The sequence below is a fragment of the Ambystoma mexicanum genome, chromosome 7q, assembly GCF_040938575.1.
Source record: "Ambystoma mexicanum isolate Mex_15411 chromosome 7q, UKY_AmexF1_1, whole genome shotgun sequence".
Taxonomy (NCBI): domain Eukaryota; kingdom Metazoa; phylum Chordata; class Amphibia; order Caudata; family Ambystomatidae; genus Ambystoma; species Ambystoma mexicanum.
In genome coordinates this window covers 625,166,142-625,181,320 of record NC_090941.1, presented here as the reverse complement: position 1 = coordinate 625,181,320, position 15,179 = coordinate 625,166,142, and the positions used below count along the sequence as shown (strand labels likewise).

Genomic DNA, 15,179 nt, shown 5'->3' with positions numbered 1-15,179 from the left:
GTGGTTCCTGAGCAGGTCACACTGAATTATCTGCATCTGTTGCAGGCAAACCTAGACATCATACAGGGTGCTAGGAGCGATGCTACTAGGAGCCAGTACAAAAGCAAGTGGTCTAGTTTTTGCCACTGGGCTGAGTCTAAGGAGGTTGATCCTCTTACTTGCACGCTGGCCTACATGCTATCCTTCTTGGCACACCTCGCTCACTTGGCGGTAGAAATAGACACCTGCCGCACCTATCTGGCGGCCATCGGAGTTTACCGGAACTCCTAGGAGGAAGATTTCTCTTCTTCCAACCCTGTGGTTAAAAGACATTTGGCTCTTCCCGCCTATTAAGAAGCCACACCCCGTGTGGGACCGAAAACATAGTGTTGGCCGCCTTGGCACATGACCCTTTTGAGCCAATGGCGTCCGCGGATATCAGACTGGTCACCATTAATACTGCCCTCTTGGCGAGTCTTGCATCTGAACGCAGTGTCAGCGAGATAGAAGCGCTTGTGGCTTCTGAGCCTTACACTACCATTCATAGGGACAAGGTAGTCCTTAGAACACATCCCGCGTTTTTGCCTAAAGTTGTCTCTTCGTTCCACCTAAATGAGGAGGTGGTGCTATCCCTAAGGACGAAGCTCAGAGGGTCCTGCACTGTCTAGATGTTAGGGGCACTCTAACATTCTGCCTTGATAGAACAAAGAGCTTCCGCAAATCTGAGGCTCTTTGTCACCTTCAGCGTGTCAAGGCCAGGATATTGGGCTTCTAAGGCCTCCATAGCAAAGTGGATGGTTGCAGCCATTAAGCAGGCCTATGAGGGGCAGCGCAAGTCACTTTGGGCAAATATTCATACCCACGCTATCAGAGCAAAGGCCACGGCAGTCGCGTTCCAGAGGCACATACCGTGGAGGGTCATCAGCAGGCCGGCCACTTGGGCCACTCCTTCAGCCTTCTATAAGCACTACTGTCTAGATGCCGGCTCTAGGTCCGATGCGGCATTCGGACAGACAATATTAAGTAACTTATTTTTTTAAGGAGTGTCAACTCTCCACCCTGGGGCTACATTCAGTTGTAATCGCCCATGCAGTATGGAGGAAAGGGGACGGGATGTAGGAGTAATTTATAAGTCACTCACTTTAGTGACTAACGTACTCCTCGTCCATAGTCCCCTTTCTGCCATACGTCCTTCCATACCCCCCTAATAAAACTGGTGTCATTAGGCAATGGTAATATTGTCGATGCATCAATGGGCACTGAGTGGCGCTGGTGGGCGGAGTTAGGGGAGCGAATGCTCCCAATGCCGTGCCCCTGCGCTCCTCTAAATTTAAAGGGGAAGATTATTTTTTTTCTGGTGAAAAAGGTTCAATCTCCAGCGAGGGACGCCCATGCAGTATTGAGGAAACGGGGCTATGGACTAGGAGCCACTACGGCGAGTAACTTATAATGTATCTAATGTATCCCCCTGTTCCCTTTTGGGGATGCCCCCCTCAATATCTCAGGCCCTCAAGGCATATTGTGACAGTGACCCACAATATTCTCCAACACTTAGCCATAACTTTTCTACACATCATGTTGTCGCAGCTGTAACAAAGAATGAGGAAGAGAGCAGTGTAATGATTCCTGCGGAATCCTCACAGAATCCCAGCCTTAAGTCTCCTCCCATGTGGCCAAGGGAAGGCAGCCGCTACCTTATCCTGACGTCGAGGGTGGTATTAGCCGGGTGGATCACATGGGAGGAGAAGGCCATCAAGGGAATGTGAAGACTCTGCCAGGGGAAACGTGCTATTTATCCTCGTCTCAGGGTAAAGGTTCCCTAATGCTGGAATATCGGATGGCTTGTTATCATGTGTAACTTCCTCTACCAGATTTTCCAAGGTATAAAGTGTGAAAACCCATATGGTAAATAGGGAAATTAAATGTGTAAAAATCAGGGAATTAATACTACTGCTGATTGTTATAATTGGACAGTTTGTTTGAATTGTGAAGGCAAGAAACAACCAATAATTCCATTAAGAAATTCCCCTTAATGTATATCCTATAAACCAGAGTACATTGATTAACCTTAATGGGAATATGATCATTACGGACTTCAAGTCCCATAATGCTCTGAGTGCGGTGACGAGGAAGAGGCGCTTAGAGTTGCTGAGCTGTAGTGTGCAGTCTAGTTGTTATAATGACCCACACCTGAGTGGGACTTCTAAATATTTACAGCCCCTTCCGGTGCAAGCCATTCTAAACAGTAAGAAGCAGTGGGTGAATCAGACGGCAGAACCGCTTCTGTGTTGTCATCTGGATGCGGTGCCGAGAGTCGCAGGACCCGGGAATCTTGAATGCAGAGAACACGCAGCGGGAAGCGGTGCTCAGACTAGCTATCCCGTAGGAGAGAGCTCCTCTCCTATTCCAGTGGGTGGCATTCACTGGTGTATGCAAGGAGCAAAGAAGGCTCCGTTTTCAGGAGGCGCGAGCAACAGGAGTGTTACCGGAGCTGTCAGATGACTAAACAGTCACAACGAAAGAAGATAAAGTAGCAGTGGGTCCAACAGAAGCGCAAGGAAAGTCCAGTGAGTTGGCCTTTGCTACGTAACCTCTGTTTGCTCCGTAATAGACCGCTATCTCAAAACGATCCTTTTTAATACTGAACTGTTAAAGTAAAGCAATTTTGGTGGGACTCTTGTGTTGGGAATGACTGAATGGAAAATTATTGTAACCACCATTGCCAAAGTAAAGAGCGAACAATATTCAAACAAAATTAATCTACGAAAAGGAAGATTACCTGCAAAGGAAAATTATTACCTGTATTGCCTAAGCCAAAGAAAGACAATTCTAAATAAAAGGGGATATCGGTTTCCTAATACCTGGAAAGAAACATTAGCAGCAGCCAATTGGTGGTGTAAAAAGAACTCAAAGGTGGCAGGATTGAATTCCTCCTTGTAGAAATCAACAAGGCAGAGAGTAATATAATCTGCATTTCCAGAGTCAAACATCAGTGTGCGTTTATAAAAAACGATTATGGCAATACTTGTTTAAGCCAAAGAAAGGTAAATAAAGAAAAACAAAAAGGGCAGAATATGCGCCCTCCTTGTAGAAAGGGGGAGAGAAGGGGCAAACCAATCATTGTGAGACAGATTGTCAATGTGTATTGTATCATTGTGAAAGAAGTTCTAACCCTCTTGTGGTTGTTGGAAGTCGAAAGAATCATCTATGAAGCAGTTGTTGATTTTAGCTTTCCCCATTGATGATGGAAGTGTGGGAAGTTTGAAGCAAGCCTCACCACAGAGTACTTCTAGTAGTGGTAGAAGTGTTATCCTGGCAGGAGAGTATACCAGGAAAGGGATTATTAGTGCTTAGTCCTGGCAGGTTAGTGGACCAGCAAGAAGATCTTTGAAGTACTGTTTGTGGTAGAAGGTTGTGGTGGAAAGAAGGTGACAGTCCACTAATGTGTTATGATGATCTGTGGTAAATCCATCCTGACAAAACTTAGTTTATGAAGAAGAAATGTGAAAGTGGTTGTTCTTCAAAGAAGAGAAATTATATTGACTACTGACGAAGTGAGAAGACAGTCTTTTTCGTTTATCAAGCAAGAGCTTTTGCCAATGTCGACAATCATTTTGAAGAGTGATGAATCCTGTTTACCAATAAGACACTCCAAGCGCCAATTGAATGACTTATGGAAAGAAAAGAACTTTGTTATATTTGAAGCAGAACTTGGCTATTGAAAGAACGTTCTTGATTTGAACTTCGAAATATGTTGAATTAATCCTGGGGAAGGGGATCCGACCCTTGTTACCAGGATATATGTTTACGAAGTTTGTTTGAATGTAACGGTCATATGATACCTGTATGATTTTGTTGTATCTTTAAGTCTGAGGGACAGATGCCCTTTGATATTAGAGGTGTTTCCTTTAGTCTTAGTTTGATAGGTAGGGAAATCCTTGTTGGGTTAGGGAAAGCAAGATGTTTATCTCACCCTTATTTAATTAAATGGCTACTAATGAGAGAACTCTGCATGTCTGTCTTGCATTTCTGACCCTTCACAGCAGCCAGAGTGAATATTGCTCAGTTAAACCAAAGTGAGCAGGCTGGCTTTTGGGGGAAGTCCGATTGGTTCCAAACAACTCCCATCAGTAGTGCAGGAGTTTAAAAATGGAGCCAGCGAGAAACACTGGGAGATCCAACCGGCAAAGTTCTGCCAGAGAAGCCAAGGAGAGACGCTAGAGACTGGCGAGCGTAGTGAAGGAGCAGCACAGAGAGGGGAGGAGATGGCGTACGCTTTCCCGTTGGCGAGAGACAAGCCGAAACAGAGAAGCTTCAGACGGGCAAGGAAAGCCGGAGCAGCACAACAAATGCCTCCATCTGCAGAATCACACTGGTCGAGCTGGGCAAAAGGAGTGGAGATGGCGAGAGACCCAAAAATCAGATTTGAGTAGAAGGAGCATTACATTGGCACAAGAAGCTGGTGCAACACGCAGGCTGCCTCCGGTTGTCCGAACACGCCGCCCGAGCTGTGAGAGCACGAAGGCAGAAAGGAACCAGAGAGGCCGGAGAAGCGCAAGGAGCCCTCCAAGAACCAGTGAGCCCAGAGTGGAAGGTTATGGCACCGGGAGGGAATTGGAGGAGCCATTCTTGGTCCCTATTTGAAACGGGAGCAAGTTCACAATGGCTCACACCATGAACTAAGTTTCAAGAGCCCAGTATTTGGGGAGATGCAAATAAAAACCAGCAAAAGAGAATCTTTGGGAGAAAACATATACCTGCAGATTTTGAAAGTGTTTTGAATATATGGGAGACATCTGGCAGGGGAGTATACAAGATATTCTGCGTGTCTGGGACCCACACCCTAAATTGCATCAAGAAAGTGTATGAAAAAGAATCCTAAGGAGGACCCACACTCTTGGAATTGTGAAGTGAATAATCTGAATAAGAAAGTCCTGGCAGGGGAGTATACCAGACAAAGCCAAGTAGGCAAAAGAATCCTAGGGAAGACCCATGCCCTTTGGATTGGGAACTAAGTGAACTGTACCATTAAAATCCTGGCAGGAGAGTACACCCCGTCAGCCAAGTTGGTGAAGTGAATATTGACTATCACGAGGAGGAAGTTAACATCTTTGACTGTAAAGAACTTGGATGCTCATTTTGTGAACTGTTTGTTTTGTGGAGACTAACCAGGAGAAAGGATTCCTCCCTGGAAATTGTGAACATTGTCTAGTTGGAACCTTTACATTGGATTTGCATCTTTTTGTTGAACTTAACATTTGTGCACTTCTGAAAGCCTGAGACATTTTCCTTAACACATTAGTGTTACTTTTAGATGAGAGGGCTAATATGGGATTTCGGACACAGGACAGACCTTTTGTTTTCATTGAGCTAGGGCAATGCATCCTAGGTTAGGGACAGGGAGGCATTTTCCAACCCCTTTATTATTTAATAAAAGTGTATAGCAACAAACATGCATCCTCTGCGTCTGCATCTCATTCCTGGTTCCTCACAGTTGGCACTCACATAAACGCAAAAACACTACATGTCCAGACATAGTAACCTACTTCGATTCTGAAAACATGACAAGAGGCATCAATCCACACTGAAGTGGGCCCGTCTTTGGCCTCAACCCTGAGTCCTCCAATTCTCAGAGGAGAATCAAGGGGAACAAGTAGTGCTCCAGATAGGATTTTGAAGTGGGAGTATTTACTCCGTTTTTTTGAAAGTTGGGAGTAAAAACAGGAGTCCCCTTCCTATTGGGAGTATTTTATAAACAGGTAAACATATGTTCAACTGTAACACAGAAATGTTGAGAAATAAGTCTTTGTACCAAGTTTTTCATGCATATTAAAAGATACATTTGACATCTTCTTTAGTTATATTCGTTTCTTCCTGTCGTACTACATGAACTACGGGTCTAAACACAACCATGGAACTGTTTGGGTGAAAGTAGGGGCACAAGCTCATATGTGTCCATTTCCCATTTTTTTATTGGGCGTATTTGCTTATTGGTGGGTGGTAAAAGTGGCCGATACACCCCTTATCTGTAGGGCTGAACAAGCCTTACCTACTCATGAGGAGGACCCTAATATTATTCTAGGGGTCCATGCCCAGCATTTCAATCTTTGTGAGATAGCAACAATTTCCACAAAACCATGAGTAAAATTGCTGGTTTTTTTTCTAAGAAGGGAAAAAGTGCTGAGGAAACGCAATCTTCCCTTCTCACCCCACCACCGCAAATGAAGGGTATCTTGAAGTACCCAGAAGGCTGCTTCCCCGGCCTGCCATCTTGTCCCTAAACTCCAGTCACTGTGTCCTGCTCCCCCACACCCGTACCCCACTCACCCATTGTTTAGATTGGAAACCCAGGGTGCTAATGCCAATAACCCACTTGCCGGATCGGGTGGTATCAGCACCGGGGCCCATCGTTAAGGTCCTTTCTGCACTCAGACCTTTAACTTAGGCCCTGGGCCATTGCCACCTTATCCAGGCAGCCGGAACAGGTGTTATTGCCATTATAAAGAATGCATTGGATGCAGCAGAAACTGCAGAACTCCATGTGGCATGAGTGACAGTAGTGTCTAGACATACCTGGTTGGAGGAAAACGGTTTAAACCCAAGACGTGAGCTACTTTAGTTGATAAACCATTGAAATCCTCAGTGCTATTTGGGAAAATTGCTGATAATGCACTTGAAAAAAATAACGAGGACCATGAAACCCTCAAACTCCAAGACCGATTTTGGGTAAAGCTGAATAGAGAAGGGCACCTCCATCAGACAAACTAACTTTTCAAGGCCAAGGCTCCACCTACACATTTTCACCAACCAACCTATGCAGGAGGGGGAAGCAAGGCATGTCAGGTCAACATTCCAGCCTGTACATCTAGACATAGAGAGCAAAACACTGTAGAAGAGACGAGGTAGGAGGCACACCTTCAAGGAGAGCAGCCTCCTCGCGAAAATAGTCGCCATCATATTCTTCCGTTTCAAAGTCACTCCGGTTGCAGGCCGAATAACATAATTCACTTAAACAAGCGAGGAGAGCACAATAGACAACTGGCTGCTAATTACAGTGAAGCCCGGTTACTGAATTAAGCTCCTAGGAAAACCATGCAGTCCAACCACCTTACCTATGCGGTCCAACCACCTTACCTCAGAAGATTGACTGCTCATCTTCAGCAATTTCTTTGACAAAATGGACAGACTTTAATTGAAAGCGACAATTGAGCCACTGCCCAGACATCAGGTAAACAAGGGTATCTGCTCAGTGTACCCAAAAGGTTCTAGCAATGAGACCAAAGATAAACCTACACCTCACAAGCAAGTAAACCAACTTGTCAAACCACACCAATTCAGGATGCCCGCACCAATTCAGGATGACCACACCACAGCAGGTCAGACCTCTTCTAAAGAAATTGATACATGCGGACTCTGGGCATGAAAGATGTATATGCTACCATTGCCTTGTTTCCAGCTTAACGCAAATACCTCTTGTTCAAGATGCACAAACATCGCTTCCAATTTAAGGTAATTCCCTTTGGAATTGCATTGTGTATTCTCCAAGGTACTAGCAATAGTTGTGACACACATATGCCGACATAGGTATATCCCTATCCGGACAATTTGCTCATAACAGGAGAAAGCGCAAACAAATGCCATAAAAACACTCATAGAACCATCCATCTCCGTCATCAGCAGGGGTTCTCAATAAATGCTATAAATTCAAGCTTAATCCAAAGCCAGTCCAAAAAGATCCTCTGGGTAATTCTGGACACAGGAAGAGCAATAACCTACCTTTCCCAGGAAAGAGCTCCAGTTCTTCTCACACAGATCCCTTACCAATCCAAGCTGCCCATAACTGGGGACACAGGAATAAGACTATAAAGAATGAGGGCATCATGTGTATTCCTCCTTTCGTTTGCCCGCCTATATATACAACCTTTACAAGCGTCTTGAAAGTCGATGGTCGCAAGGCGGGTGGTACAATCTAGTGGTTGTTTTCCAAAAGGTGGAAAATGCACAAAACTAGTGGACTCTACACAAACATGTTCAAAGGAAACCTTTTAGTGAATCCTCCATGCTGAAGTAGCAGCAAACTGCCAGTCACTCTAGGCACAAGTCAAGTAGGCAGCCGTGCACGTAAACGGGTTGGAACTTCTGGCGATCAGATATCAATAAATCTCTGTCCAGTTTTCAAATGCTTCTCCAACACAAGAGCATCCTCCTAAACACAGACAACACACAGCAATATTCTACATAAACAAACAGGGTGGAACACATCCACCACACTGTTATTACTCACTCAGCAGATATGCCAGTGGTACATACACTGGCAAGTGTTCATTGAAACTTAAGATGTGCAGGTAGTGTACTGTTTTATTTGTCCAACAGCTGACACAGACTGCTGGTTCAGGAGCACGAGTGTGAACTAGACACACATATTCTCCAATTTACAAAACCTGTGCTCACCAGACATGGACTTAGTTACGGCAAGTACAAACCTAGAATGCACATTCTTCGCATACCGATAGCTGCAGCAAGAGTCTCTCAGCAATGCTCTATGGATGAATTGGGCAGTCATATTTTCTTGCGTTTTCTCCCTCCATATTACCCATCTTCGCAAAGTAATTAATAAATTATTCCAGGAGAGTTTAACACTAATCCTCATTGCTCCAGCATGGACACAGCAAGTATGCCAGAATAGGTCCCTTGACTATCCCTCTCACTTCCTGTGTGGGTGGCAAAAGCTGAGCGTCACTCCTATTGACCAACTAATATGGTTGGTTATCTGACCCTCCGCATCAACCCCTTTTTTTGTTTTTTGTTTTTTTTGTTTTTTTTTGTTGTTTTATTTGTTTTAATCAAATAAATGATTTTGACAAAACATCTACAGTAGTAGGTTGCCTTTCAGGTTAATTTAATTTTCACGGATTAGCTGGCGTTTTCAGCCAACCTGCGGCCCTTTGATTTTTGCTGGTCGAATACGTTGTTTGAGCCCTTATTCAAGGATGGTTTCAAATTGACTCAGCACATGTTGGAGTATTTTTGTTGTTGCCATTAGCCACGTCGGCCAACCACCGCTGATCATCCTTGACCACCAGCAGAGTTCTTGCTCCAGCGATGGGTCAGATGCAAAATATTGCATATAGTGGGTCCTAAGTTTTTCTGTTTCCATGCTGCTAAGGAGAAGGTGCCGTATTGTTTCCTTTTCGTTTGGGTTGTGGCAAAGTCTACAATTGCTAGTATCTGAAAGTCCTCTAATAGCTTTGATTTCATTTGTTGGAAGCAGGTTGAGCCTTGCTCTTAGGAGGCAACCCCTTTTTACAGATCGACCTGCTGGTCCTGTGCCAGCCTCTTTGTGCAAGGGTTTGTACTAACAAAGCCTCTCACTTGGTGCCCTGTTCTTCAACGAGGAGGAAGCAGGTCTGCTGACCTGTGGAATGAGATTTTTGCTGCAGTCCCCACCAAGTTTGCAGTTTATAATCATTGCCTGGATATACTGTCTAGTTAAAGTAATTTAGGCATATCCCAGTTTAGGTTTTTTTCCTCTGGAGATCCAGTCTGTGCCCTCTGAAGTTTCCTACAGTTTCTCCACATCTGCCGGGTCAGGCTGTCCACGGCAGAACCGTTTCTGGGTAGTTTTACCCCCAGAAACTTCAGATTTGTTCTGGGTTGCTGCAGAGATCCAGGAGGTGGTTGAGTCTGATCTACCGGCTAGATTCTCTGTGTGGTAGACAAAGGGTGATGCAAGCATTTGTCTACATTCTCTGACTATTTGCAGTTGTGCGGCTGCTTTCCATGTTGTTTTCTTTTTTGCCCTGTTACTGAGAGATGTTTGGGCAGATTCCCTTTTCTCCTAGAAAACTCTCTTTCTGGACTTTCACTTCTGGTTTGAAGGTAGAGATTCTGGGGGGAGCCCTTGTTTCTTTCCTGGGTTGCTGGGGTGTAAATTGGCCGATGGTTGATGTCTTAGAGAACTGAATCCTGCAAACCGCACCTGTTGGAAAGAATGGTCTACTCACTGGATTGTTTCATGCTGCTGGAGCCATTTTCGCTGAAACCTCCGACTTATATCTACCTGTGGATGCTGGGGTGGGCGATTATTCCAGACACTCACCTTCTGGTGTTCCGCTGGTCCATTGTAGAGATTCCTGCAAGGCATTTTTTTACAGTATTTCAAGTAGAGTTCTTTTGGGGGGGCATCCTGTTCTGCTGTTGCTTCCTCTGGTGCTTTGTTCCAACTCCCAACCTCTGAAACACTTTGTTGGCATCTCCCGTGGACCTCCCTGGGGTCGTCTATCGCAGCATACGCATATGTGGGGTTAAACAGATTTATCTCTGATAAATTCTCATTTTACTATTAATTTAATTCTCCTTCATTCTAATGGAACTGTGAACTTAACTGGAACTTTCCATAAATTGACTCTATATTCTTTAACTTCCACTGAACGTTTTTCCCATATATCGTAGAGGTTCAGGGAGCTCTGGACCTATATTCACCATTCATGTACTTGTGGTTTTAAAACCAGTAGAAAAAATGTAAAGTTGCAAGCTGGTAGCCAGCGATTAAAAACTCACTTGCCACCTCAGTGCTTTACATACAGACATCACACCATTTCTTACTTGCCAAAACAGTCAATCATCACAAGCCAATGGCTTGTGGTGAGTGCAAATTATGCGCTCTTATCTAAACATTTGCAAAGTCGCCCCTTTCATTTCTGCTAAGATTAAATGTACTTGAAACACTAAATGCATCTAGTAACAATATGTATATTTTTCAATGAATTGTATCAGGATGTGAACTGTTAATGTAATTTGAATTGATTCTTGGAAGCTTTTGCTAAAGTTTACTATGGTTTCATCTTCTTTGTGGTTTAATGTGTTATTCTGGATGACTGAGCATCCATGCTGTAAAAAGATAATACGAGGTCTAAAATGATGGTGAATTGTTTTTTATTCATTTGAGGAGTTGAAGCTGCACTTGCGACCCAAGAACTTGAACCTAGAACAACCAACGCCATGGTCTGTTATTCGTCCCTGTCCCTAACTTATATGGGGAAGTTGTTTTCTTCATACAGAGTTTGAGTGGATAGGGTGCATACCGTTTATGGTGCCCCGCTAATCCCTGTTCTTTACATGGGCCCAGTTTTAAGTGGTGGTACCTGAGTCTGGGCATCAATCCGGGGGGTCCCCCTAGCGCATTGGTATAATGTGCTGCCCCATCCCTTCAAGGTAGATCTAACTTCACTCTATTACCAGCCCTTGGACTCAGCTTTGGCTGCTGATTGTATCAAGCTCCTTTCTTCCCTCTAGTGTAACTGTGGGTACTATTAAAATGTATTCTTTTAGTATACCCCTATTGGAACTTTTTTGACATTGATTCTAGGAGAGGGCCTTGAATCATTACTCCTAGTCCTAATATGTTGGTTTGCCTTAAAGAACTTACAATACATATGCAAGATCTGTAACATTAATTCTCCATCTACTTTAGGTTATAGTTGTAATGTATTGTTTGAACTGATACTTGAACTATGCGAATTCTAATGTGGGGTGTATGTTTAATCTGTCCACCAAACAGTTTTTTCGTACGTGTAGATATTGGTGTGCACGCTACAAATGAAATTTCGGAAATAAGATCTCTCAAACTCCAATAGATGCAGAGTTTGCAAAGACCAACAACAGGCTGAGACTATAAGACATCTTCTTTTGTCTTGCCCTGAAACTAAATCTCTGAGAAGCTCATATCTAAGGTTCCATGTCATTTCATCGTCAGGCATTTCAAAGCCTGCAATTTAAACGTGTTTGACAGTTCATTAAAAAAAACATCTTTTTTTGGCCCTCCCCCCCCCCCAATCCCTCGTCCTGCACCTATTTTTACCTATACCCAATCCCCCCCAACCACTTATCTGCCCTTTCTCATCCCCCACCCCAAACAATTTGATGAACTGTGAAACACATTTAAAATGCAGGCTTTGAACTGCCTGACGATGAAAGAACGTCGTACCATATCTGAAGCCTCTGATTTCTCCATCTACGCTTTGTGAGGAGGATGTTTAGTGGGTGTTAGGGAGAATTCTCGTATAGGGCTAATTTCCCAAACCTAGTGAGTCCCCCAGCAGCTTTGCTGGATTTTTTTTTTTCTCCTGCTAAGAGTGAGACTCTTTTCCTCCCACTCTTGGGCATGATTTGAGGTATGTCTTTGACTTAGTATGTGTTCATAGGCTATGGGGTAGCCTTTTTACAACATAGGGTATCATCTGTTTTGTATGTGTGTTACACAGCACCATCGGTGCAGTAACACAGGGGTGTCATAGTGACCCCCAAACATAGACTCCATATCCTGGGACTGACTACTGTCTCCCAGGGCATGTAAAGTTACCATTGACTTTACTAGTCCTAAATTGTGAACAGAACCAGTACAAAACATCATATTGTGGAAGTACTGGAAGGGGTTAATCCGATTGCCCCTGGGTCTGTTTTCAAGGTGGCACTGTCCAGTCCCCCCTTGTCGAGTTTCAGGCTGGTGGCAGTGGTTACCATGCAAAATATTCCACCGGAATATTTCCTATGGGATTTTCCCATTGGTTTTAAACGCACCACTTTTTGGTGCAATGTTAAAGATACCGCTGGTTTATTTATTTAATATTAAATCCCCGGTTGGGTCTTTTCGCCGGAACTCTTTTCTAAAATGGCGTTTGTGTCCGTCTCTGTAACTCTGACCAAGGTCGAGCCCTTTGTTCCACTATTTTGGCGGGCTTCTCCACAGAAGCCTTCCAAATGGTGCCACTCTGTCTGGGTTCCACAGGAGGGGTGGAGGGGGAATTGGAACCCTGCACTGCGTTGCCTTAGCAACCCAAGTCACACTCTACTCTGATTGGCCCAGTGGTGAGCCGCCCAGCTCACCACTTAGCATGTGTGAGTGACAGGTAGGCTGTTGAATGGGGTTTTTTCTGTATAAAAGCAGGGCCTTTGGGACTGGAACTTCAGAAGTCACCACAGGACCTAAGAATCCGAAGAGGGAAGAAGCTAAGCCATCTGCAACAACGACACCACCGGTGAAGCCCTGCTGCAACAAACTCACCACTTTCCCAACGACAAGAGAAGATCTGCTGAAAGAGTCTTCTTCCTTTGAGCTGGTGGGACCAACCAGTTCGCCCTTTTCGCCTTCCAAAGACGTCTCTTGGTCGAATCGCCCGTGCCAAGCACCCCGGCGACCGGATAGCCAAGCTTCACCACTTTGACTGCGAATAAAAGGAGCGCACCTTTTAATCGAGAACTCCGCGGCTGGTTTCTCCCTGAGCAGTGCAACGACTCCAAGTTTCCTCCTCGACGAGATCCTCTCTTCCTATGGTCGGAACAACGAACTGCAACCACTGCCAGGAACAACTGCCCCCGCTGGAGCTTCCCCTCTCTTTAAGGTACTGTGTCCTGCCTGGCCTCCCTTGCTACGGATTGCTAAAGGTGAACCTTAAATCCTTGGCTTTCCAACTGGGTTGGCTCCAGACCTTCTAACTTTAATTCTTGAAACACCCCAACCTCTTTTGAACATTCTGCAAAGACTTTTAGTGCAATTTAAACTGTGTGATCTTGGGCACATTTCGCTTTGCTCCATTTCAAGTGGGCCTGGCCGATGAACTTTGGCTCTACAGTGTATACTGCCTTTATTCCCTTGCTCTGAACTTCTAAAAGTGTTGGGAACTGTATTATTTTTATGCTCTGCCTTTTTCTCTCCCTTTAACTGAACTATTGGAGTGCCATCTAGGTTATGCGCTCACATCTGTTTTAACAAATGGTAGTGCTTTAACCCTGACTTGTCTGATAGTTACTAAGGGAGTCGATTATACTTTCCCTGACTGTGTTTCAACTTGCTTTTGATTGAGAGTGCTAGTGTATTGCCTAAAGTGTGTTATAAATAAATAATTATATACTTTTGATACAAAGCTCTGGTCAGTGTTTGTTTGCTCTACTGTGTTTTTAGCCCTTTTGTGTATACTCTATATACTGCCTTACTCTTCTTGAGAGTAGTCTGACTTCTCAACCACAGCTACCAGGTAAATCTGGGTGGTGCAGACTGCTACCAATTGGGTTTACTGCTTACTCCTGTAGTCTTAATCTTTTTGCATAAAAATCTTTAATTGATTCAAACAAGTAAATAAAAAAATAGAAAATATTGGTTTACTTTCCTTTTAGTTTCTCTTCACTAATGCTTGTCTTACTACAAGTAGTATTTATGTACTTAGCTTTGTGAACATTCTATTACTTGTCATGCTTATGTTTTTGTTGTTTGTACTTTGCACCAAACCCCTGATCTTTATAAGGCTCGGCCTAACAGCCTTTCTGCATTTCCAAGAGTGAGAGTTAAAACTTTGGATCAAACCATAGCAGTTTCTCTAAAGTTAGCTTCCCCTAACTTTACAGCGGTAGTGGAACTGAAATAGCTCCTCACAGGATCCAACTGAATTGTTAATCTACAGAAATCCTAGTCACTATTAAAGATAAATTGGATTTGTTCCATTCTGGTCCATGTTATTCCAGAGTGTTATTCTGGTCCTCATTGCCTGGACATTTATTCCTTATGTATTAACTATCCTTTAATATACTGTTGTCGGCGAAGATGTTTGTTGTGAATCTTGTTTTAATCAGGAATTGATTTCCCACACTGTTACAGATCCAGGCCATTAAAATGATGGTTAGATGGTTGCTGGGAATGAAGAACAATCTAAGTAAATCCGGGAATTCTACTCTTAAATTACTTACAGCAATATTGCACAGTGATGGAGATTTAACTGAACAGGGCAAATTAAGGTATGTTACCCACGTGTGTGACAATAAGTTTCCTTTTTTAAGGTTGGAACTACCAAAGCACTTGTATTATAATTTTTTTGTATCAGTCATATGTTCCATAAAAAGCTTCTTTAGGACCAATGAGTTGACACTGCTACTCCTGTTCCCTCCTATATTTTGTATTCCTGTTTGCCCCTTTTCGCGCCAGATCCTGCACCTTACCTCATTGCACTACAATCTGCTATTTTTTGTCCTTTTTTTTGTTCATTCCTCTTACTAGCTTGCTTAGACCTATTCCTACAAGGCTTTTCTGTCACCTTTGCCCCAAAACCACCTACTTGTGAGTACCTGCAATGTATCTGATCTCTCCTACCCTACTGCCTCCTCTGATTCTTTCCCTTCTATTAATGTGGCCCTTCTCAATACTCGCTCCA

The 15,179-nt window shown here is 43.9% G+C and overlaps 1 protein-coding gene across 11 annotated transcripts in view; it reads left to right on the top strand.

Moving 5' to 3' along the window:
* The window catches only part of PDS5B (PDS5 cohesin associated factor B), a 2,333,811-nt gene that overhangs the window by 1,463,967 nt on the left and 854,665 nt on the right, over window positions 1–15,179 (top strand). For all 11 annotated transcript variants that reach the window (XM_069639007.1, XM_069639003.1, XM_069639002.1 and 8 more), the window contains one exon: window positions 14,630–14,766. In XM_069639007.1, the coding sequence (XP_069495108.1) occupies window positions 14,630–14,766 (137 nt within the window). The remainder of the gene's footprint in view (window positions 1–14,629; window positions 14,767–15,179) is intronic.